The sequence below is a fragment of the Ictalurus furcatus genome, chromosome 4 (assembly GCF_023375685.1).
Source record: "Ictalurus furcatus strain D&B chromosome 4, Billie_1.0, whole genome shotgun sequence".
NCBI lineage: Eukaryota > Metazoa > Chordata > Actinopteri > Siluriformes > Ictaluridae > Ictalurus > Ictalurus furcatus.
Genome location: NC_071258.1, coordinates 4,650,506 through 4,675,658, shown reverse-complemented (window position 1 = coordinate 4,675,658; position 25,153 = coordinate 4,650,506). Strand labels below are relative to the sequence as shown.

General features: G+C 37.6%; 2 protein-coding genes across 2 annotated transcripts; both read left to right on the top strand.

Moving 5' to 3' along the window:
- Positions 1-1,685: 1,685 nt before the first annotated feature.
- Positions 1,686-8,784, top strand: chrnb4 (cholinergic receptor, nicotinic, beta 4 (neuronal)). The gene is made up of 5 exons (XM_053622614.1): positions 1,686-1,817; positions 2,735-2,779; positions 3,038-3,147; positions 4,804-5,842; positions 8,154-8,784. The coding sequence occupies exons 1-5, from the start codon at positions 1,704-1,706 to the stop codon at positions 8,325-8,327; spliced, it is 1,482 nt and encodes a 493-aa protein (XP_053478589.1). The 5' UTR covers positions 1,686-1,703; the 3' UTR covers positions 8,328-8,784.
- Positions 8,785-10,816: 2,032 nt separating this feature from the next.
- On the top strand, positions 10,817-23,647 carry chrna3 (cholinergic receptor, nicotinic, alpha 3). Its single transcript, XM_053622610.1, has 6 exons — positions 10,817-12,544; positions 13,052-13,191; positions 16,941-16,985; positions 20,195-20,304; positions 20,465-21,635; positions 23,318-23,647. Exons 1-6 carry the CDS (start codon positions 12,472-12,474, stop codon positions 23,444-23,446), a joined length of 1,668 nt encoding a protein of 555 aa, XP_053478585.1. The 5' UTR covers positions 10,817-12,471; the 3' UTR covers positions 23,447-23,647.
- Positions 23,648-25,153: the final 1,506 nt, after the last annotated feature.

The following is a 25,153-nucleotide window of genomic DNA, read 5'->3' as shown; positions in this document are numbered from 1 at the left end:
CAATTATCCACCATTCATTCTCCAAGGCCAGATTCATCACGCAAAAGCATTAGCAATGGATCCAGAGAGACGTGCACGGTAAGCACAAACTTGAGCGTATTTGAAGACTCTTTCTGAAAGAATGTTTAAAAAACATCAAGAAATCACGTGATATATAAGTATATTAGCTTCTTTTCTTAATATTTACATTTACTCATTTGGAAAGAATATAGCATTCAGTTGAGCTAATCATGGTTCCAAGACACCAAATGCTAGAACCAATTCGAATACCTTAAATATTAGGATATTATGTACCTTGTCTTTTGATTTCTACATTGCTGTCGGTGTTCCTCTACTGTCATGCATTTAAATGTGGCTGACTGATTGTGGATTCAGGAACAGATCATTCTTTATAAGGCTGCAAAGTCAGCAGCAGGTCTCGTAGCAGAGTAATAAAACATGATCTACGCTGCTGATATCTAGACATGTGGAGGAGCTATGGGAGAGATTAAACCAGTGAAATGCAACGCATATTTATCAGAGACAGAAAAAAATTCATTAAAGCTCGTGTAACTCAATGTACTGTAGCTAAACTAAATGAAGGTTGCCTTAACTGACATTATTGAAAATATTACTTAACATGAACGAACTATGAACTTTGGGATTAACAGAATATAAGTAACACTGAAAAATATAAGTAACAACTACAGTACTGAGCAAAAGTTTTAGGCACATGCAAAGAAATGCTGTAGAGCAACGATGAATTCAAAATAATGAAATTAAAGGTTTCTACATTAAAAAAAAATATGTAGATATATCGTAAAGAGCAGAAAACGGTAGTAAGTAAAAACTAAAAATAGTAGTCTCCGGAACAATTAGTGCAGTTTTATAAGGAAATGAGCTGTAAGTTTTATTGAGCATCTTGCAGAACCTGCCACGGTTCTTCTTATTTTTGCAGAAAAATCCAGCAGCCCTCGTTGTGTGTTTTTTTTTTGGTCTGAAATACGCTGCTTTCTTTACTGACATACACACATTTTTCTGTAACATTTAATTTTATGCTAGAAACCCAACGTTTGGGAATCTAAAATGTTTTGTACCGACTCGATAATGTAGAAGTCGTAAAATAAAATAAAAAATCTATAACAAAGTTTGTAGTCAATAAAATAGGGTGCCTAAAACTTTTGCACAGTACTGTATATTTATTTATTTTGTAAATCAATAAACTCAATAATCAACGTTGCATTAATCAATGTTCATTCCATTAAAGAATAAAATGAATTAACGAGGAATGAACGATGTTTTGTGGTTAACTGGTTCAAATTCGAAACTGAGAATGAAGCAAGTTTCAATATTCACCCCTAGAGACCTGAGTTTAATACGTTAGGAAGATTTAGTAGCATGCTGTACTTTCATTTTTGCTGATTTACGTGGACGTATTTTTAGCCATGGATTGAACAAACATTGCTTAATGCAGGTGTATTTGGTTAACGTTTATACAAAACCCATCCTAGTCAACCACTATGAATAATAGCATTCATTTTCATGGTACTGACAAAGCAAATAAATAAATAAAAAAGTGAAAATCGGTCAATTGAATAATAATAATAATAATAATAATAATAATAATAATAATAATAATAATAATAAGGGGAAGAAGGTCAGTTTGAGATTTCCTGCATTTCTGCTTTCCAGGTGTCATCTCTGCAGAGTCAGAAGAGCGGCTCATGAACTGGCTCCTCTCAAAGGATCGTTATAACAACCTCATCCGGCCTGCCCTGAACAGAACGGAAAGAGTGACCGTGAATCTGCAGGTCTCTCTGGCACAGCTCATCAGCGTGGTGAGGACAAGCTCTGATCATGAAAAAAAAAAAAACAACAGAGAAGCTAAAAGTGATGAAACAGATTAACACTTTCTCTTGACGCTAATACGATTTTAAAAACCGCACCTTATTACCGAGAAGCTTTCAAACACACTGGCCATGTCTACGTTCCTTCACTTTTCTGTAAGGCGTCCAGAGTGTAAGCTCTAAATGTTTAAAGGAGCTACGCTCATTTTCCTGTGACCTGTTTTTTTTTTTGCATTGCGTTGGCGCCACATGATTGGCTGATTAGATAACTGCATGAATGTACAGGTGTTCTTAATAAAGCGGACAGTGTGTGTATACTGCTAGCTGTGATTTACAGAGCCATACCCATCAGGCAAAAACAAAGTACTATATCCAAATTTATGTATATCCCCTTTCCCATCTGATCATTTAAACTGTTGTTGCTTATAAAGTCGGACAGTATCTTTTGTTTGGGTGCAGGTTGGTTATATGATTTGCTTAACTCCTTTAATAAGAAGCTTCTTGTTATAGATAATCAAAATACATACATACATATATCACTACATGCAGAAACAGCGGTTTCAAAATAAATAGTACTCTTATGATTTATATTTGGTGAAGCATCTCATGAAGAGAAAGTAGCACTGAGACTCTTCATGTAATGTCCAAGGCTAGACACCTTGGACACTTGGAAGATCTTGGAAGATTATTTATGCATGCATAACATTTCAAGCTCCTTTTTTTTATATTCTTAGGTTTGTACTTGTAGGGTACAAATATTATTGGTGTTATCTCTAGATGTGAAGCCTACCCTGTCTTAGAATTGAAATGAATGACTGTACAGACAATTCTGCAGCTGTTTACTGCTATGCTCATATCTCATACATACCTTGATTTGAGGATTTGTGTTGTTTATCCAATCCACACAGAATGAGAGGGAGCAAATCATGACGACAAACGTATGGCTCACACAGGTAAGCATGAATAGTCCATTACCCACCAATTATTAGCTAGTAATAAGCATCACGGCGCCAGAGTCCTTGCCCTTGAACGTGAATATATCCGCAGACATGCCTCTCCAATAGCAGAGCAGCAATCAGTCCCACTCACTACAACTTATTAAAATGATAATGAAGTGTGTAATTAAGTACCATCTGACTGCTGGGAAGCCATTATTTCAAAATGGACTGTAACGCCAACTGTTTTTTTTCTTTTTTTTTTCCTTCTCTCAGAACTGGAATGATTACAGACTGTCGTGGGACCCGTCCAAATACGAGGGAATTGACAAGCTCCGAATTCCCTCCCGACACATCTGGCTACCTGACATTGTATTATACAATAAGTAAGTTAAGCACGTGGGATATTCTTATAATAATTTGGACAATTCTGTGTATATATAATGTAGCATCACATATTTTGATTAATGCTAACTCATCATTTTCAGATGTCTCACAGGAAGTCTAATGCGATGAATTATGGGTGAAATATTTTAGTTGACACTGATCAATTATTTGCACTAAGTTTGGGGATGTTTATGTAAGGAATAAACTACTACAGGGTATTGCTACAAAAATCAACAATAATATACCCTCTCCGGGGTGTGAGGAGTTAGCATGTTCTCCCCGTGCTGCGGGGGTTTCCTCCGGGTACTCCGGTTTCCTCCCCCAGTCCAAAGACACGCGCTGTAGGCTGATTGCCATTTCCAAATTGTCCGTAGTGTGTGAATGGGTGTGTGAATGTGTTTGCGATTATGTCCTGTGATGAGTTGGCTTCCCATCCAGGGTGTCCCCCACCCCGAGTTCCCTGGGATAGGCTCCAGGCTCCTCTGTGACCTTGTGTAGGATAAGAGTAGTATAGAAAATGGATGGATGATGTTGCTAACTCTATTGTCGTAACCGTTTTGAACCAGGAAGTGGAATTTTGGTGAACACAAACAATCAGAGTGACACATACAGTGTAACGTCCCTATGTGGTTATTGGAAATATAGGCTTGGAACTCTTGGAACACCGTTCTACCCAATCAAATTAGTGGACTTGAACTAACTGTTGTACTGTATAAATACAGCGATAAACAGTCATTCTTTCACATTTTCTTGAAGTTTATTTTGAAAAAATAAATGCAGCTTGTTACCAAAAACAAACAAACAAACAAAAAAAAAAACGGAAAAGGCAACATCCTCCATACTTAGACTTATTTTCCCCAACATTTTAACATCTTACTGTAACAAAGTTCTAACACTGGAGACTCCTTCCATAAATGTTAAATTAATGACTCCTTACAGAAAACTTCATCATATCAACATGATTATATTGTATGTTTTTCTTGGGTTAATAAAACTGTTTTTAATCGCTTTATTATTAGGCATAGATCTTATTGAGCTACCTAGTGAATTAGCTGTTACTATAGAAATGATAATGCATTTGAGCATGAGCATTAATATAATATAACCTGTGACTTGCCTTGTAGCTGAAACTATTGTCAGAGCTGCTGTTATAGATAATTCATTTTCTGGTAAAAAATAGAAAAAAATAAATAAAATACAAAAACACCTTCTGGCCAATCAGAATCAAGAATTCAACGGCAGTGTGGTATACTGTAATAAGTTGACTTGTGTTGTATTGATTAACTCTAAAAGGAGTCATTTTATATTTACATAGAAGTATAATGACACTAGTATAGTATCTATGAAGTCCATATCTAACCATAAACTTAACCTTTGTAACCTATCATGTGACTTGAGTTGTGCAAATATTTATGAGACCATCTGATTCATCATTCAGCAAAATTTCTTAGAAACGTTTTTTTTTTTTTTTTTACTAAAATGAATTTTGTGTATTTTTCCATGAATATTGATACAATTATACTAAGAATGTCAAAATATTTTTTACAGCTACATATTGCTTTAAAACCAAAATCGATTGCAAAGTAGTGAACAAAACAAATAATTATAGATAATAATGATTTATGACATTATATTACAACTTGTTTCCTTCCCAGTGCTGATGGCACGTATGAGGTGACAGTCTTCACCAACGCTATCGTGCTGTTTAACGGCAGCATCGCCTGGCTTCCTCCTGCCATCTACAAGAGCGCCTGTAAGATTGAGGTCAAGCACTTCCCCTTTGACCAGCAGAACTGCACACTAAAGTTCCGCTCATGGACGTACGACCACACGGAGCTCGATCTTGTCCTAAAATCTGACGTGGCCAGTATGGATGACTTCACTCCTAGTGGAGAGTGGGACATTTTAGCTCTGCCAGGAAGGAGGACAGTCAACCCTCATGACCCGACTTACGTGGACCTGACGTATGACTTTATCATCAAGCGAAAACCTCTCTTCTACACCATCAACCTCATCATCCCCTGCGTCTTGATCACCTCTCTGGCCATCCTGGTTTTCTATTTACCATCTGATTGTGGTGAGAAGATGACCCTGTGCATCTCTGTCCTCCTGGCCCTCACTGTCTTCCTCTTACTGATCTCCAAAATTGTTCCTCCGACATCCTTGGATGTCCCTCTAATTGGCAAGTACCTGATGTTCACCATGGTGCTGGTGACCTTCTCCATCATCACGAGTGTATGCGTACTCAACGTGCATCATCGATCCCCGAGTACGCATACCATGCCGAAGTGGGTGAAGCTGGTCTTCCTGGACAAACTTCCCATGTTGCTTTTTATGCGAAGGCCTGAAGGGCTCTCATCCCGGCAGAGGTTACGCCAGCGGAGACATCTCAAAGGTAATAAGGCCTTGCTTGGGCTTAGGTGTGGAGCTCCCTGTAAGTCAGGAATGTCCTCTTCCGCCTCAGTCTTGCTTGCTGCATCTTCATCATCAGTGCTGTCTTCACCAGGACACTTTTACAACAAAGGGACTAGCTTTTACAGGAAAGGTGATCAGCGGGCTACAGAGTTCCTGCCCAACCAGGGAGACATGAGAGGAGGTGGAGGGCAATCAGATCTGGGGGCAGATGTTCAAGAAGCAGTGGATGGAGTTCGTTATGTAGCTGACCACATGATGGGAAATGATGATGATCAGAGTGTAAGTGATGTATATATGAAATATCTATTCTTTCCCTTTAAAATGAAGAACTATATAAGATAATTCAATATGTAATAAAAAAAAAGTGTTTTCTATATGAACAGTAGAGTCACCGATTGTTTTTTAAGACATGTGTGTTTTCCTTAGAAGACGTACAACCTCAGTGAATATTTTAAGACCAGCAAGAATCATTACATGGGTTTTTTCCAACATTTCAAGTTTATGGTTAATAAGCATATTGATTGACACATTAATGCGACAATCCTAGGTTTGCATTTTGCTAGAAGGGATGCAGTAATAGCACCTCTCGGCAAATTACCCCCTAATCATCGACCATGGCACTATTTCCCCCACCATGCAAGCCACACAATACCCAAGTATGAATTTGGTGACCCTTCTTGCCCACATACTGGGAAGGCTGAGACAGGAAATATGGGTGGAGCTGAAATGACCTCAGACAGGTGATTGATTAAGTCTCACAGATGTCCTAAATTTTTGTCTCTAGCTGAAGTGTCATCTCTTCCAGCACAAAAATCTTCACTTCCAAAGTTTTGCCATTTTTATTAGTAATTTGTTTTTTTTCTGCCACATTTAAGAGGCGGCAGTTTTAAACAGCAACGTTTAAATTAAATTTCAGATTTATTATTTTATTTATTTACCCACAGTATTGTTTTCTCATTCTTCTCCATGATCCAAGAAAACCTTCGATTTTCTTGGCCAAATCCCAAATGTTTCCCAATAGTTTCCCCCCACAGAGGATATAACATAACAGAGCTGAACGGCCTCACACATAGTGTAGAAAGGCATGTGAGACTCAGGCACAGATGCACAGCTTGTTGTGATTTTTTTTTTGGCTTTTTTTTATTTTATTTTAATGTTTGCACTAAAATATCTCTGTATTCTCACTGAAGATTAAAATTATTGGCACACTTGGCTGTGCTTGGGTGTATGGGAAGACATTAAGTGAAAGTTTGCTCATCTGTATGTTCACTAAAGATTATAGTATGGTCACGCTTGTGTTAGATGAGCATGCTTCCATTAAAGCAGACTCACTGTGTCCCGCACTAGTTCACTTGAGAGAGAAAAGAAGCACGATAACAAATCAATGATAAATCAAATGAGATACACCTAGTCGGTCTGTGTATGTTTATTCAAATAAATAGCACAAGCAAGAAGAGGGTAGATTAAAGATTGCTGTTAGTGCCTGAGGTACTGCTAATATGGATCACTACATGCTTTAAAAAAATAATAGCAAGTGGTTGAGAGTAAGGAATGATGAAAGTTCTGAAGATTTTTAATCGCATTCTGCAATTTAAAAACATTTTAATCACCCCAAATTGAATATTGTTCCAGAGTGCTTGTATTAGCCTGATAAAACAGCATGTAAACAATTTTTTGTGTAGTGAAACAAAGAGGAAACATGTACAAATGAGTCAATATTTTAGTTTTTATAAATAATTTTCAGGAAAAAAGTCATTAATTTTCCATTTTCGTGTGCGGCACAAAAGTGAAAATACATTAAAAAGCTCTTTCCTTGTTCCACCTTTTTCATTTTAAAAACTAAAGACGAATGAACACAATGTACATGTACAATGGTTTCATTTCAAAATTGTTTTAAATTTAATAAAAAAAAAAAAAATTCATTATATTTGTGTGTAAATTCACTACCTTGAGAGAACTTTCTACCGTCACTGGTACACTGTAAAGCCGGATAAGTTCATTTAACTCAAAAATTTTAAGGGAACTTATTACCTCAAAATTTTTAAGTTGATAAATCAATTTCTTTAAGCCAAATACACTTAACTCAAATAACTCAAATTTTATAATGTAGAATAAATTCGTGTTATATTTAAGTGTATTTAATTTGGCTTAAAGAAATTGATTTATCGACTTAAAAATTTTGAGGTAATTAGTTTCCTTAAGGTTTTTGAGTTAAATGAACTTATCCGGTTTTACAGTGTAGGGTTATGTGATGGGGAAACCGAAACGTGCACATGGTGAGGATAAAGATAGCCCTGGTTTCAGATCCGACAGAGAAGCGCTATAAGAGAACATGAGAATTGATGGAGATTACATTAAAGCTGAACCACTGCGTCAGCCTATTTACTGTGTTCACAAATAAATCAGTTTCAGAGTAAAACGCATACACAGTTGACTAATGTCACCAAGTGTTGCAGGGAAAATCACCTTCCAAAAGTTGTTTACTTTGACTCAGACTCGTTTTCACGCCGACATTTGTCATCGTGCTTTGTATTCTAAGAGGTTTCTGGTTTTACTGGTAAATGTGATTTTGCTCTTGGTTTCTCTCCAGGTCATTGAAGACTGGAAGTACGTCGCCATGGTGGTGGATCGGCTGTTTCTCTGGATCTTTGTAATTGTGTGTGTGGTCGGGACGTTGGGCCTTTTCCTTCAGCCAGTCTTCCAGCACCAGGCAGTTCCTGTCTCTCAGCCGAATGTTGAATCCGCTAGGAGGGATGGGATGTAAAGAATGCATCAATATGGGATGACAAATACCAGGTCTAAATTTCCAAAAAGGCATTGAAAAAGGACTTGTGGTATAATCTTGAAGACGGTTTTCTTTTAATATGAAGGATAAATCAGTCTTGAATGATGGATAGAAACGATGAAGACTTTATAATGGATGGCTGAATGCTTTCAGGATTACAGCACAAGTCAAATCACCTTGACTGATTTCTTTAGACCCTGAAAAACGCCTATAGGCATCCAACCAGGGCGAAAAATGTCACGGATTTTTGATTAGACATCGTCAAGGTCATCGATTAGCTAACATCACTTGCCTTCATAATTAAGTCCACTGATATGCACAGCCAGTGGTGCTTCAAGGTAATAAGATTATATTAGGACACTTCATCTTAAGACGAGGTCACTGTTCTGGTCAGAAAAATATTCTTTCAATAAACCATGAATGAAATATTTATCAGTCCGTGTGTAATGGTTCAATGGTTTCTTCAACTGTCGCAGGGCAATACAGTTGATTTTTTTTACCACAAATATTCGATTACCATGAATAATACAAATCGAATAAAAGGTTGTCTAATAAAAATCATCTCCGGTTGCAATGATCTGATTAAATGCTTCCCGTAGTTGTGCATTAGTTTAGTCTTGAAGGTCATGGTTATGCAGAGGGTAGCGTTCACTGACGGCTGACATTAGATTTGAGGCTAAAATCTGATCCCTATCAAAAGCTCTAAATTGAAACTAATAAGGTCTCATTGATGATGTGATGTGGAGCAAACACACAGTTAAAGACAGAAAGACAGATAGCATTTGTTGTTTAAGTGTTTCAAGGCTGTAATTCCTGACTGTTTCCGGTTTCTCCATTTAAGGCATCCATCCATTCAATTTCCATGTCCTACACAGGGTTATGCGGGAGACTGGAGCCTATGCCAGGGAACTTGTGGCACAGGGACACCCTGGACGGGAGGGGGGGGGGAACCCATCGCAGGCCACAATTGTACACACATTCACATATTATGGAGAATTTGGAAATACTAATCAGCCTACAATGCATGTTTTTGAACTGGGGGAGAAAACCAGAGTATCCGGATGGAACCCCTGAAACACAGGAAGAAAATGCAGGCTCCGTGCACATAGGGCAGAAGTGGGGTTCAAACCCCCAACCCAGTAGATGTGAGACAAGCATGCTAACCACTTAGCCACCATTCTCATCCCCCCTTTTAAGGGATTTTATTGAAAAAGGATGATAGAGTAAATAATCCACTTCATCTACTGTATGTTCAATACACCCATAACTGCACCTTCTCAGTCACTGATAATGACTTGCTACTGATGTATCAGTGAAGATCTGACGTCGATCACCTCTAGGGGCGAGTTACTCTGTGTAAACACCTGACACAGCTGTCACTGACTGACAGGCAGCTGCATGAATCTACAGTCTGAGCTAGAAACAAATCAGCCCAAGGCTCACGTCTTCATACCAATTTGCGTACCAGTTAAAGGCTCTGGGTTACTGATCAGAAGGTCAGGAATTCAAGACTCAGCACTGCCAAGGTACCACTTTTGGGCCCTTGAGCAAGGCCCCGAACCCTCAGCTGTATAAATGAGATAACTGTAAGTCGCTCTGGATAAGGGCGTCTGCCAAATGCCATAAATGTATTTTTTTGGACAGTCACTGGTGGCGCTGTTGCACATACATAGGTCCAACATAATACATTTGTCAACAGCAAATAATCTGGATGTGGATGTGGATGCCAAAAATGAAACGTTACAATATACTGATGTATTTATATCTTTTGAAAGGTACATTTACACCAGCATTACTGTCTCACAACTCCAGGATCTGGGTTCTCCGAGTGCTCCGGTTTCCTTCCTGTATACAGTAAATTCATGCCAGTATGGGGATTGGTGATTCTAAATTGCCCATAGGTATGAATGATGAACCGGGATGGATTTTTGTCCAATCTAGGGTGTATCCTTGCTTTGTGCCGAGCATTCCCAGGATAGACTCCGGATCCACGGTCATCCTGACCAGGATAAAGCATTTCTTGAAGATAAATGAACGATACTGATACTAAATTCCATTAATTTGACATTCAGTCACATATCTGAAGCCCTAATAAGTCTTGCCAGTGTGCATTTTATAATGTCATGCATGTTTAATAGAAATCCACGTCAGCCAATTAACATTTGTGTACTTAGCTAATGAGGTTGGCACCATTTCTTACATAATTTATTATGCTTATTATGGGTTCATTGAGAAAGTGATTAGTGTGTACTGATAGTTCTGTGACTAGAAGATCAGAAGATATTCTACGGATCTCAAGCACATATCTTTTAGATAACCAAAAATAAACATCTTTTTTTTTTTTTCCACCAATGTGGATTAAAGGAATCAAAAGCATCTACACACTGTATACAGTATGTCCTCAAACAGCATGCCCTCTGCTGGACACAAATATAAAACATAGATATCGGTACTGTACTTGTGTTACAGAAAGAGATTCTTAATAAGTACTGTGCTGACAGAGAGCACAATATACAGTATAAGCTTCAGCTTTTTAGTTCTGCTTCTGAACATACCTCCTTTTAATGAACATAAGTGTATCTGGCTAAAAGGCAGATTGGAGGTTGTAGCCAGTCACCCAGTCCAAGCTCATGAAAAAGAGAAAAGCCAACAGAAGACCCCCTAGTGATTGATGGAAATCAATCAATCAATCAACCAATCAATCAATCAATCAATCTCTCGCTCTCTCAACGAGTGGTAGGTATTTCACTCATCACTATTGCTTCCAATGACCAATCGCTGAGCACCACTGTTTCAAGACCAAGGAGGACTTCTTTCTATAAGAAATAATAATAATATCTATTATTTTCTATTCAGCATACACTCCACCATTACAGGAATACTACAGCATTTATTTTTCATTTTCAATTCAACGTAATCTTAATTTGCCACATATGCCCATTTACCACTGACAACAACTTCAACACTAAAAACCTACAACCAACTACTACAGCTACAAAAATTTCACTCAAAAATAAAAGGTTTAGGATAAGGCAGACTAAGTCATGGATACCGTATAGCCTGCATCATTTTAAGCAACTTTTTTTTTTTTTTTACCCATTCCCACCAAATAATTAACTGGAAACCATGTATTGAGTATGACATCCGGCAGCATATTAAGTTTTGAAGCTATACATTTCATGGCCATGACTTTGGTATCTCATGGCCATGAAGTACTTAGTTTGTGGTCTCAAAATATTAACTCATGGGCTCAGTATGCGGTATGAATTTGTCGCAATGTCTTCTTAAAAATTACCCAGCATGTCACATCAGCACCTCTTTAGCACATAAACAATAAAGGAGTTTGGATGTCATTTACATGGAGCAATGGATCCTTCTCGGGCGAATTGTATTTCAGCCCAGCACCTATTTAATTGGATGTGCACGTCATTTTTTTTATTATTATTATAGTTTTATCCAGCTGTCCAATGCTGGAGCAATGTAATTGGTCCAATTAGTCTCAGTCTTATGCATTAAACAAATACTACAGTGTTTCTCATCCTGCTATTCATTTACCTCAGGTGTAGCAACAATTTCTACACAGAAAAAGCCCAATCAAGGGCAGTTGAATCCCATCAATAAGCGTTTAAAATATGCAGTAATATAATGCAAATTGAAAACAACAATGCACTCAAACACAAAGACTCAATAAAGAATTTAGGATTTAAAAAAATTACCAATACCAATAAGAACAACAAAAAGGAAAAAAAAAAAAGATTCATTCATGCTTGGAAGCTTGTGCTATCATGTTATAATATAAAGACAACATTTCCGTTCAACAATGGATTTTTGTCAAATAGTTCCTCATCCCAACCCTCGTTTAATTGGATGTGCACTTCATTTTTGTTGTTCTTTCCAAAAGATTTTAATATCCGTGTATCAAAAATACTAATCTGATTGGGAAGAAACCCACATTTCACTCTCGCTATGTGATGGTAAATGTACTCTCGTGTCTCCCTCCCTTCCCCTCCCTCTTTCTCTCTCTCTCTCATTACACTCACTGCACATCGCACCGGTGTGCCTCCTTCTGTCTCTCTCTCAACAAGATTCATGGACTAACCTACGAGGACTTCTTTTGGATTTCATGATGAACACCACGCTTTTCCTCGTCACCCCTGTGTGCTACTTTTGTCTCCTTTTCTATTTCCTTTTCCACAGTGAGTATGGGGATTGAAATGCTATTCATGAGAAGATCCAGAAGCCTGTGCTACTTGTTGCTGAATATGAACATGTAAACAATATATAGCATGTTGTTTATCTATATATATATATATAAAAAAGATACATTTCAATGCATAGGGAAGCGGTTGGAAAAAAAAAAAAGAGGGATGTAATCATTTATCTGTGTTTACGAAATACAACTTGTCAGTTTCTTGCTGTTTGTCAATCAGGCTTAACTGTAGGAGGAATAATCAGTTTCTTCAGCCTGTCCTTGTAAGAGCAGCTGAATTACTGAAAGTGGATGTAATTATGCGGTGTGTGTTCTGTTTTGGCATTTGCTGCTTCACATCGACTGATTTGGCAAATGAGGAATATTTAAAACCCAATTGTTTAAGTGGGTTTAAGTGTTTAAGAACCTCTGTTTGATTACATCAAAGTCCTAATAAATGTGTAGTAAATCAACAAATCATTTCATTTTTTATATTTTATTTTTTTTTTTACAGGTGGAATGTGTTCCGAGGCTGAGCATCGACTCTTTACTGTCATCTTCTCCAACTATAACCAGTACATCAGACCAGTGGAGAACGTCTCTGACCCAGTGATAGTCCAGTTTGAGGTGTCCATGTCCCAGCTAGTGAAAGTGGTAAGTGCCTGAAAGGGAAAATCCAAGGACAAATCAGTGTCAATATTATCCAGATTTTATTCTTTATTTATTTACATCCAGATTGCACTGTAAGTATCTGTTTAATAGCCTCATTTGCACAGTGGTGGATTTAGTGAAGTGTGCAGAAAGACACTGGACTCATTCACTAAAGGATCTCATCAGGACGAATGCTTTCATCAGGCTAAATGGAAATACAATCAGCTCTGACGTCTGTGTAAATTGGAAGTAAAATAATTAATTGTGTCTTGTACATGGGATGTGTGTGCATCATGCTCGGTGTGCTCGGTGTGCTCGGTGTGCTCGCATTTTCCTGTCCACCCACTCGCATAGTCATGAAATTAGCCTGGGTCATAGGTTCCATCTTCAGACAGTAACTCAACACTGTGCTCTAAAGTAGTCCTGCAGCTTTAATGCCCGGTTGCGAGCTGTGTGCTCTTAATGCTTTGGCTGGAAATCAACGGATCTGTCACCGCCAATGGGCGTGTGATTGGCCAGGAGAAGACAGGAATTGTCAGCTTCCTTCACAGCTCATCTCATCTCTCTCAAATCTCCATCAGAAAACTGATTGCCTTTTCTGCTAGCTGTGAACTGTCCATGTGTATATGACACTATCTATCTATCTATATATCTATCTATCTATCTACCTATCAATCAAAATCAATAGCGCATATTCAGTGTAAGATAAAACATGATGTGTCTTTCAGTCTGTCTCTGTCTGTCCTGCGTGAGGACATCTGTGTCAGGGTGTGTGTGTGTGTGTGTGTGTGTGTGTGTGTGAAACTAGACTAGACTAGAACAGAAACCAAAGCAAACACAAATAATCACGACACTGTCTGTCTGTCTGTCTGTCTGTCTGTCTGGTCCTTAATATTGTCTGCAAAGCCATACAACAGAGTGTTTCTTCTTAAGAAATGCTTCCACATAGATCCCTCCTAGAAAGCTAGAAACCTTCCAAAGAAGTACTGAAGAACCCTTATTTAAGAGTATAAGAAGGGTTTCTTAAAGGGTTTCTTTAAATTTCCTAAAGGAACCCTGTCTGAAAGTGTTTTTCTACATAGAACATTTAAAGATTCCCTTTACGGGTCTTATGTGAGTGCAATTTCAGCAAGCAAGAACGTGTTACTGTAATAAAGAGCATTTTTGATGGCACTCAGCCCAGCCTTTTAAGGTCAGTATGCAATTATTAAAAGTGTTAAGGATAAATTTTTGAACTTTCATGGAGAAAGGCGCATTCAGGCATGGCTGTGCGTACAGTGGATATGAGGGAGATAATCTGCTGCTTTGGCAAACTCAAGGTGAGAGCAGGAGAAAAACATTTCCTTGGTAAATTATTTGTGCCTAGTGTACAGAAAGTGGGTTTAAATGCTGATGCAATGCTGGACACATCTCAAACTATTTCCCTAAGCTAGTCCGAGCTAAATGTCACGACATGCACTTTGTGATGAATGAGTATTATTTCTCTCCATCAGTGAATACATTCTAAACTCATACGCACAAATTTCTAGCTTAAATCGATGGTGCCTTTTTTTCCATATATATTTATTTATTTTTGCATATATGCATCTGTGAGTTGATCGGGACATTCCGTAAAATATATTCTCCTAATTCAGGCAACACAAATGTTCTCTCTGTACCTCAGTAAGCACAAGTCTCAGAGACTTGTCTCCATTCCTCAAAACAGAATCAAAATTTTAGCCAGGTCCAATCAAGGAAGTCTTGACATATTTTTCATCTTCCTGTGAGATGGAGACACACATTTGCTCTATGGCACTATATTCATGTTTCTATGGAGGAGATTCAGTGCCAGATAGAAAAGTAATCACACTGGGGTTGGGGTGGGGTGGGGTGGGGTGGCGGTTGGAGGAGGATGAAATATAATACAAAGGTGGAATTGCTTTTCACTTGTGGCACAAGGACAACATGCCACACTGAAAGGAAAGCCTTCATTCCAGAGCTCTTGTCTTGCTTTATCTTTATCTGTTTAGCTAAAAAAAAAAAACAACCCAATTAGCAGTGGATTGGTTTGTAAAAATTTGCCTAAACACTGGATACATGCGAGAAGTAAATATCCGTTTTTGCTGCTGTTGTTGGCACAAGCTGAGTTTGAAGTGCTGCAGAAATGCCGTGTCAAATAGCAACTTGTTTCCCAGATGCTACTCAACTTTAACCATACTATAAATGAATTTTTTTTTTTTTAAAGTATGATGTGTCACCCTTTGATAAATAAATAAATACGCTAGCTAATTTATGTGGTATAAGATGAATAAACCACTTCAGGATTTGAGATTGGTAACTGTAAATACCCCCATCTTTGATTATTTTCCCACAACAGACTGCCCCATTGGGTTTGATTCCTTACTTATTACAAGTTTGTTTATAATCTATGCATCTTCTGTGTTAGAAGCCTGATCTTTCCAACTAACACAATGCAACAGGACAAGGATGGACTGCTGACCCTTTCCCGAGATTGAGTAGAGGTCAATAGGGTCGAAAGCTCATTATAACCAACACCAGTGACGCACAAATGTGTGCGTTAAACTTGTTCAAGTTGACCCACTTCCCATTGACCTGGGCTGGTGGTTTTCATTTCATAGTATACAGTTGTAATGTACATCTACATGTACTTCTACATAATTAGCAATATAACAAATATTAATGAAAACAGACGTGACGAAAACACGATTTCCAATGATTGCGGATTCTCCTGATGGCATGCGCGTGTGAACAGATGGAAGTGTAAATAAGGGATGAAGATGGCTGAAGTGAGGGGATTCAAATCTTCTTTGGTATGCATGCCTTTCTGTGGCGTCTTCTTATCTCTGATCTGAGGCTTAGCATCCCTACAGAAGCAGCTAGCACGTGAAGCCAACACATTGCACAAACAGCCCAAAGCTCCTGGTGTGCCGGGTTCAGTGCCTGTAGGCAAGAGGACTCAGGCGGTCTTTGGTTCAGCTCTCTCCAACAGAGTCCAGACCATCTGTGAGACATGGAGGACAAAACTCGTTCTCCTCAGACTGATGACTAGAAGCTGACCTCTTATGACAGCGCTGTTCTTCTGCCTTTTCCATTTATTGAAATATTTATAGAGATATTATATATATATATATATATATATATATATATATATATATATATATATATATATATATATATATATATATATATCTCAATCCCAATACTGGTATCGGATATCAGTTCGCGATCATGCTCACTTACTTGTCCTCCTAAAACAAATGCTCTGATTCCAACATCAAAGGTATTCACGAGCAAAGAGCAGTGGAAAAAAGCATAGAGAGAAACTATTGCACATCTGAGCACTACAGTTAGGCGAGCACTGAAACACACACACTTCCCTTCCACTTACTCATCAGCGTCTACACTTTGCTCATCGGTCAAGATGCGAATCTCGTTTTTTTTTTACCCACAATGCTCGCTGATACTTTCTTGCACTCAGGTCAGTCGTCCTTGCGCTTTCTATTATAGACATGATTTCAATGTCGTAACATCTTAAACATCTTAAATAAGGAGTTCATTGCTAGGAGTTCACAACAAGCAACCAGCATAAAATGTTCCATGACACTCCTGATTGCTAAATACTACTTTTTTTTTTTTTTACTCATTTCCGTATCAGTAAGTTCCTTTAATTAGGAAATTTGTTGTATTTCTGTCATCCATTCATCTGACTATCCATCTGTATCTCTGAGAGTGTTTCCTGTCTGTTTCCACAGGATGAAGTTAACCAGATTATGGAGACAAATCTGTGGCTAAGACACGTAAGTTTTCGTATTATACAGCTGGCTATGGTATTGTGGGGTTTATCTTTTGTTTGTTTTGTTTTTGTTATGTTTTATTAGCATGCACAACACTCATATGAAATGGATTGGGCACCGTGATGATGTCTGAAAGTACACTGCTATATTAAAATCCATATGGGACAAAACTACCTTAGAATAGGTATTACTTATATATTCTGCCATAGTTTTCATTTTAACATATGTATATACACTGTATGTATCATATCAGCAACTCTATATAAATATAAGCACACTTCAATATTTTGAATAATCGATATAATTGACAATAATTTGGAAAACTGGACATCCTCAAAGTCTAAAATCAATGACAAAGTAAGCATCCATTGTCATTTTGAAACGATTACTCGTTTATTTGCTGCTGAATGCCTTAGGGCAGTTTTTCAAGCCAGTGTAGGATTTGGATGAGCTTTGAAAAATATAATTTTCAGTTTCAGTCCTCCACCTGGCTTTTCTCCTCATTTTGTAAGTTGGACAATCAGTAATAATCTACTCGGTGTCAGATTATCACTTACTTTTAACTCCACATACATACTGTAAATACTCTCTAATCCATCACAGCACTGATGAATTCTCAAATCTGATTGGTCAGAAGGTACTGGTTAATTTTCTCTGACAGTAGTGCCAACTATAAATATAAAGATAAAGATAAATATAAATCACAGGCTTATATTAATACACTCTTTCTAATACGACAGTAACAGCTCCATCACAGGGACGTCACATAATCTAAACCTAATATGAACATACTAAATATATAATAAAGAACAATGTACTGTACAGAAACTGATATGGTGAAACTTTCTTTAAGAGGATGTTTATTTAACATTTACAAAACGATTCTCTGGTGTCAGCACTTTGTAACAGTCAGTAGGTTTTCGGGACAATGGCTCATTCTTTAACAAATAAAACATATAATTTATTGCAAATTGCTGTGGTGTAAGAGGAATCAAACACTTCAGGATTTTCATGCCGTTACAGGAAAATAATCAACTTTGCGGTGGTAATGCTACCCCACCACCCAAGCATGGATTATTATAACAGTATAAGAGCACAATCTATTGTGTTTTATTCCTTATGTATTCCACAATATTTCACAGGAATCATGCTTTTATTTTTAAGAATAGACCCGAATTTCAACAGGAGTATCAACTTGGTTTGGTTTAATATGGGGATAATGGAAGACAGCAGGGTTGATACTGTTATTTAGTCTCTATAATAATCACCACCTGAGCTGTACTTTTTTTAAACTTTAAACAGACATGGTCTGAAAAACAAAGTCGTAAAGCTAATGTGAATGTGAAAAACTCTGTCCTGTTGACTGACTAAGGAATTGATTGATTGATTGATTGATTGATCTATTGCCATTAAGGGATTACAGTGAAAGTAATCATACTGAAGGAAAATTGTTATACTATTAATGTAATCAAGATAAAATAAAGCAGATAAGGAACCGGACAAATGCCTAATACAGAAAGCTTGTGTTTACCCTGTTTGCTCTACGACTCTTCAGTCTTCTACATGTGCAAGCAATCTTATTGGTTGTTATTCTGTAATATCTAATAAATAAAAAAAAATCCAATAAAACAAAAAGCCTCACGTATTACTCCATTGATCTAAAGCTATTACATCTTATTGTGTGACTGCTTCTGTTACTTCATGAAGCTCTAGAGAATTCATCCCTGGTCTGTTGGATGTCAAGTAACACACCCTGACCTGCTCATAAAACGGGCCATAAAGCAAGGGATTTTTAAATGTCCCATTTAAAAATGAAATGAAAGAGAGTAAGAAAAAGAAACAGAATCACTCCAGTTCAACAAAGACTGCCTGAACAAATGATTAAATAAATAAATGAATGAATGAATGAATGTCATTATAGGGTATTCAGGTAAAATGGAAGCAGATTAGACAGTATTTGGGATGAAGGAAGAGAAATATGCAAATAGTCCGCCATTCTATTACAGCGATAATCAATTTGTAACTTTATGATCCAATTATCCTTATCTGTGTCTCGTTATCTGTTGTCCTCTTGTCAATGACAAAGCCTGTCTGTCAACCTGAAGGGAGATGAAGAGGACAGCATCTGAGAAATCACACAGAATAACTAATGAAAGACAAGTGTCATTCAAATGTCCTGTCATTGATCTGTGTGCGCTGACTCGTACACTAATTAGCATTGTACACGTGAGCCATAACCTTAAAACAGCCTTCAGATCTGTGGGATAGTAAACAAGAGGAATATGATACTGTGGTTAAACAAAGAACTCCATAAGCATCTTCTAATTTAGCTTGTTTTAGCACCACATAGTATTAAGCATTACTATACACTTTTATTGACTATTGATTATTAAATATTACATCACAGCACGGTTGAATTTTTAGTTCTGATCGGTCGAATTAATTTTCTACAACAGCAACTCTGACTGTAGTTCCAGCTGTAATTCAAATCATGGGTTTACAGTCCCGTCCGAAACTACTGGAAACGGAAGGCCAGTTCAATTGTTTGTGCTATACAACGAAGACATTTGAGTTTGAAATGATTGGCATTTCTCCCATAGACAGCGCTATGATCTTCATGTTGGCTTATCCTTTTTAACAACAAACGCAGTCTTCACAGGTGAAACTGAAGGCTAAAACAAAGAGTAGGTGTTCAGAGCTATCGATTGTTTGAACAATCAGTCTAACAGGACACACCTGGGTGATATGTAACACCTGGCGGTCACATGTACCAATAGTACACGTGTCTACAAATTGGGTGGTCTGATACAAAATGCGCTATGTCGTTTAACACGTCTACATATAAATACCAGGAAATAAAAGCTGAAATTCGAAACTCTCTTCTCATATTCACCTTTTGATCTGAAACCCAAATGTCTTCAATCTATAGCAAAAATGAATGAACTGGCTTTGCCGTTCCAATAGTTTCAGAGGGGACTGTATTTTACTACGCTAGTTCAAAAATGCTATTGTTTCTATAGTAACAACTTCCACTGGGACGAGTATCAGTCTATGAGCTAACCCCTGTTGGAATAAGCCTTTATGTAAGCCTGTAATGTTTATGTAGATTTAAGTCAGTTGTCTTGAAGGGGGTATATAAGTCTTATGTAGCTCTAGGAAACCTTTACCTGGAAGAGCATCCCTAATATGTGCAATAATTTCATTTTCAACAGATATGGAATGACTATAAATTGAGGTGGAATCCCAAAGAATTTGGAGGCGTGGAGTTCATCCGTGTCCCTTCCAACAGGATTTGGAAGCCAGACATTGTATTATATAACAAGTAAGGTCAAAGAAAGGTTGTCTTTCAAAGTGAATCAGTAATGTCAATATATAAAATTTGTTGTAAGGGTAGAATATGACATAATGTAGAGGCTAAGTCTAAAAAAGGTTTCAAAGTTCACAATGTTTTTGGTTCACCTGTATTTATTCCTGAATCACAGCGCAGTGGGAGACTTCCAGGTGGATGATAAAACCAAAGCTCTCCTTCGCTACAATGGAGACGTGACGTGGATTCCTCCTGCCATTTTCAAAAGCTCATGCAAGATTGATGTCACCTACTTTCCCTTCGACTACCAGAATTGCACCATGAAGTTTGGCTCATGGACCTATGACAAGGCCAAGATTGATCTGGTTCTGATTGGCTCCACAATCAACCTGAAGGATTTCTGGGAGAGTGGGGAGTGGACGATTATTGATGCTCCAGGCTACAAGCATGACATCAAATACAACTGTTGTGAGGAGATCTACACTGACATTACCTACTCGCTCTACATCCGTCGCCTGCCTCTTTTCTACACCATTAACATGATCATCCCGTGCCTGCTCATCTCATTCTTGACCGTTCTGGTATTTTATCTTCCATCAGATTGTGGTGAAAAAGTGACGCTTTGCATCTCAGTTCTCCTTTCCCTCACCGTCTTCCTTTTGGTCATCACTGAAACCATTCCATCCACCTCTCTAGTCATTCCACTGATTGGTGAGTACCTCCTGTTTACCATGATCTTCGTCACACTTTCCATAGTCATCACCGTCTTTGTGCTTAACGTGCATTACCGAACACCCAAGACCCATACCATGCCACGATGGGTGCGTCATATATTCCTTAGCCTCCTTCCCAGAATCATGTTCATGACCAGGCCTGAGCGAGACCCAGGGAAGCAAAAAAGTTTTGGAGCTCCTCATCGATCATGTTCCCTCCATTCTTCCACTTCCTTTCCCCAACATCTCACCAAGCAACAGAGCCTTCCAGGCAGCCTTCCTCGGCGCACTCAACTCTTGCTCAGCACCGAGCTGAACACCCTGAGTGAAGCTGTTAAGGCTAGCTCAAGTTTCTTGTGTAGAGATGGGAGATGTACCTGCTGCTTAAGGCAGCTCTCTACCAAACTGGCCAGAAATGGACCTGGAGGAGCTGGAATGGGGACTTTGGGGGCAGTTAGTGGAGCAGGTATAATGGTAGGAAGTGGAGCAGGAGGAAGTAGCCCATGTTCAAGCTCCGAGTCTCTGGATGGGGGACTTTTGACTGTCTGCACACTGTCACCAGAAGTTCGGGAAGCTATTGAGAGTGTTAAGTACATTGCAGAGAATATGAGGCTACAAAATGAAGCCAAAGAGGTAAGATATTTTTTTTTGTTTGTTTGCTTTAATGAAGTTTGACTGTTAAATGGAAAATAATACAAAGAAAATGTTGGACTATTACAACATACATTGGGCTGTATTCAGAGCAGAGTCATGCATGGATATTGAGGAGCTGATACTAAAAATATGCACATTGTTATTCAGACTTCAGACCTAACTACTGACTTAAGGGCTTTTCAGAAGTCATTTGAAAGTTGCACATATCGGGAGGAGTTTGTTGAAAAAAGAGGCGTGTCTTTACAGTTATGTACAATTCTAACCCTGAACATTAGAGCAGTATACGCCGAGAAGTAGCACCACTGACAGACAGTTTGATGTAACCACAATACATAATGCGAAAATACATGTTTTGGACATTGTGCATATATATATATATATTAAATAAAGAATGCCATTCGAGGCCAGTATTAAATACACAAATACTTAATAAAGTGGCACACACAATTAACTGTAACCACACAAACCTTTTTTAATAAAAGCAAAATGATATCATGTGCTGGATCAAGTGCTATTTTGTAACCTTCTGAATACTGAGAGTAGAAGCCATATTCTTGAATTTACAGTGATTAATGTGATAATTACAACTAGGACTATATATGCAGCAATATATTACAGGACTAAATAAAAAACAAAATGCAATTTTTTATGATCCCAATGATTATTATTTTCAAATTATGAACATTTGCAGATTCTACAAGGCGTATGTATACTTACGACCTCAACTGTATATCATCTTGGGAATCTTTTTTTATGGTCTGTTTCTTTTACTTTACATCATATTGCATGTAACATCAAAGAGAAAAAAAAAAACTCAATCTGCTTCTAAAGTCTGCATTTTTCTACCCCGATTTATTTATTTACTGTTTAAAGGCAAGTATTTAAAGGAGGCTTTCTAGACACTACTGGAAATCCTTCTGACACGTCCACATCTCAGGCAACCACTGAGGTGTAAAATATATACATGTGATTTTAATAATCTGAATGGTGAGCCCTGAAATTCAACGATGCATAAGTACCTGCATAACTCAACTCTGAATACAAGAAATGTTCCTTGGGTTACCGAAATTAAGTCACTGACTCTAAATACAGCCTTTGGTGAGTGAACACATTCATTTACACTAAGCTGTTGGTTATTAGTTACACCAACTGCACTCATTGGTCATTTTATGTGTATATTGTAGATACACAATTCCACTGATGGATAGAATGGAGGCTTGTTGACAAATTGTGCATAGAAACATCTACATGCCGTAATCACAGTATATATATATATATATATATATATATATATATATATATATATATTGTGTGACCTATATGGTAGCTTTACCAGATGAATAGCTGATTAGTGTAGCTACAAGGTAGGTGTACCTGATAAATTGGCAAACAGACTACAAGATACATTACTTGCAACAAAATTGGGTTATTTCCTGGTCTACACACAGACACATGGAACTAGCTCCCTTCATTGCAGCTTCAAACAAATAAACACAAATCCAGCCATCCAGCAAAAATGGTTTCTTAAAGCTAACATCACCCTGCCCTTGATGCCTTTGCATCCATTTTGGTGTGAGGACGAAATCCTCTTTGCTCCGCTGATCTCTCTGCCGAGGAGATTTTTCTAATTCATGTCTGCTGTTTCGCTCCACCTGTTCCAGGTCCAGGATGACTGGAAATACGTGGCCATGGTGATTGACAGAATCTTCTTGTGGGTGTTTATCCTGGTGTGTATTCTGGGAACAGCAGGACTCTTTTTACAGCCCCTCCTCATGGGAGAAGATATGTGATTCTCCGTGATCAATCTTCAACAGACTTAAGAAACCTCGGCTAAGTGATGGCGGGTGTGTGCAACTTTATAAACAGCAAATCGGGGATGTCTACGGCACTCCGTAGTCCTTGTGCCATAGCTTTTCTTTTTCTTTCAAAGACTTTCATGAAGCTGGTGGAAAATTCTGTCTTTTCAAAACATTTCTAACAAGTTCTTACAGATCAACATTTCACCCTTTTTACATAGAACTTTGGTTTCGATGTTATCGATTGTATGGTGTATTGTTAAATGTCATGAACGAATGGATTTTCATGCTTATTTTTTAAAATAAAATATATTATATTAATATAATATAATATATTAAAGTGTTGTCATAAGAACTGCATTAATGCACTGATGCTGTAAGCAGAGCATAACTATGCAAATTCTATCACTTATATATTTTGTCCAAGCTTTGTGTACAGTGCCACCCAGTGGGTGTATTAGGCAATATCAACTATTTATATTTATCAATTATATATAATTATATATTATATCAAATATATATATATATATATATATATATATATATGTGTGTGTGTGTGTGTGTGTGTGTGTCCCATTTTTCATGGTTGCAGATTAATTTCTAAAATAAGACAAAGCTGTCCTTTGTGTTCCCTATGCTAGTACGTAAAATGTCCCTTATCTCTGCAAACGACTTTACCAGCAGTGTATTAAACACATTCAGTGTAAATCATTTGTGAATTTTATAGACTTCTTGTTTATGTAAATAAAAACTCATATCAAGTTATCTTTCTCAAAGCTCCAACTGTATTTCTGCGATATCTCTCAGAATGAACAAAGTTCCTATCAATCTAACAATATCCTATAAATCTAATATAGTATATACAGTATTCGAGTTTTAATTTCCTCAATAAAGAGAACTTTGTGCTATACACTTCCTCAAGTAACAAAAACAGGCTGTGTTTTTGTCTCATTAACTTCAAGAGAGAGAGAAAATTAGGTTGGTGAGGCAACCGAGTTGTTTCATGGATGTTCCACGACATTAAAATGTAACTATAAACAGATAAAAAAGTATGGTGTGTTATTCTTTGCTAAATAAATAATTGTAATCGTTGGTAAAATGCTGTGCTCTTGTGCTATATAAAAATTATTTTCCTACAACAGCAAGCCCTCAAATGATTTATTCCTTACATAACGTTTCTTAAATAAGCAGTCCCTCCAGGATTTAGTGATTTTGCGATCACAGAAGTGAACGCAAAATCAAGGAAACTCCGCAATATTCGGAGGGGCTTGTCATTTTTCAAAATGATCGCAGATTTTCGGCAGATTTGGGCCAAGGCGCGTCATGTAACGTCATCACGATGCGCATTCAGCCAAAGCCCTCTTCGATTCACAAGCGACAAACATGAGTACAGCTAAAAGGTCTCATTTACCAACAAACATCATTGTGAAACACCGTGCAAAACCATTTCCTGCAATTGCAATTTCGCCAGTTCAGGAAAGTTTTCCGCAAAAAAGCACAAAAAATCTGTCCCACAACAATCACCAAAAATTTTTTTATAAAGAAATAAAATCTGAGAAATCCTGTATGGACTGCATAAGGTTTACAGGGTTCATAACAGTCTATGTTATGCATGCTCGTAACTGCGTATGTAAACTACCAAGTTATAATATATTATATTATAATACATTATTTTTAGCCATTATCTCATGCTGAAAATCA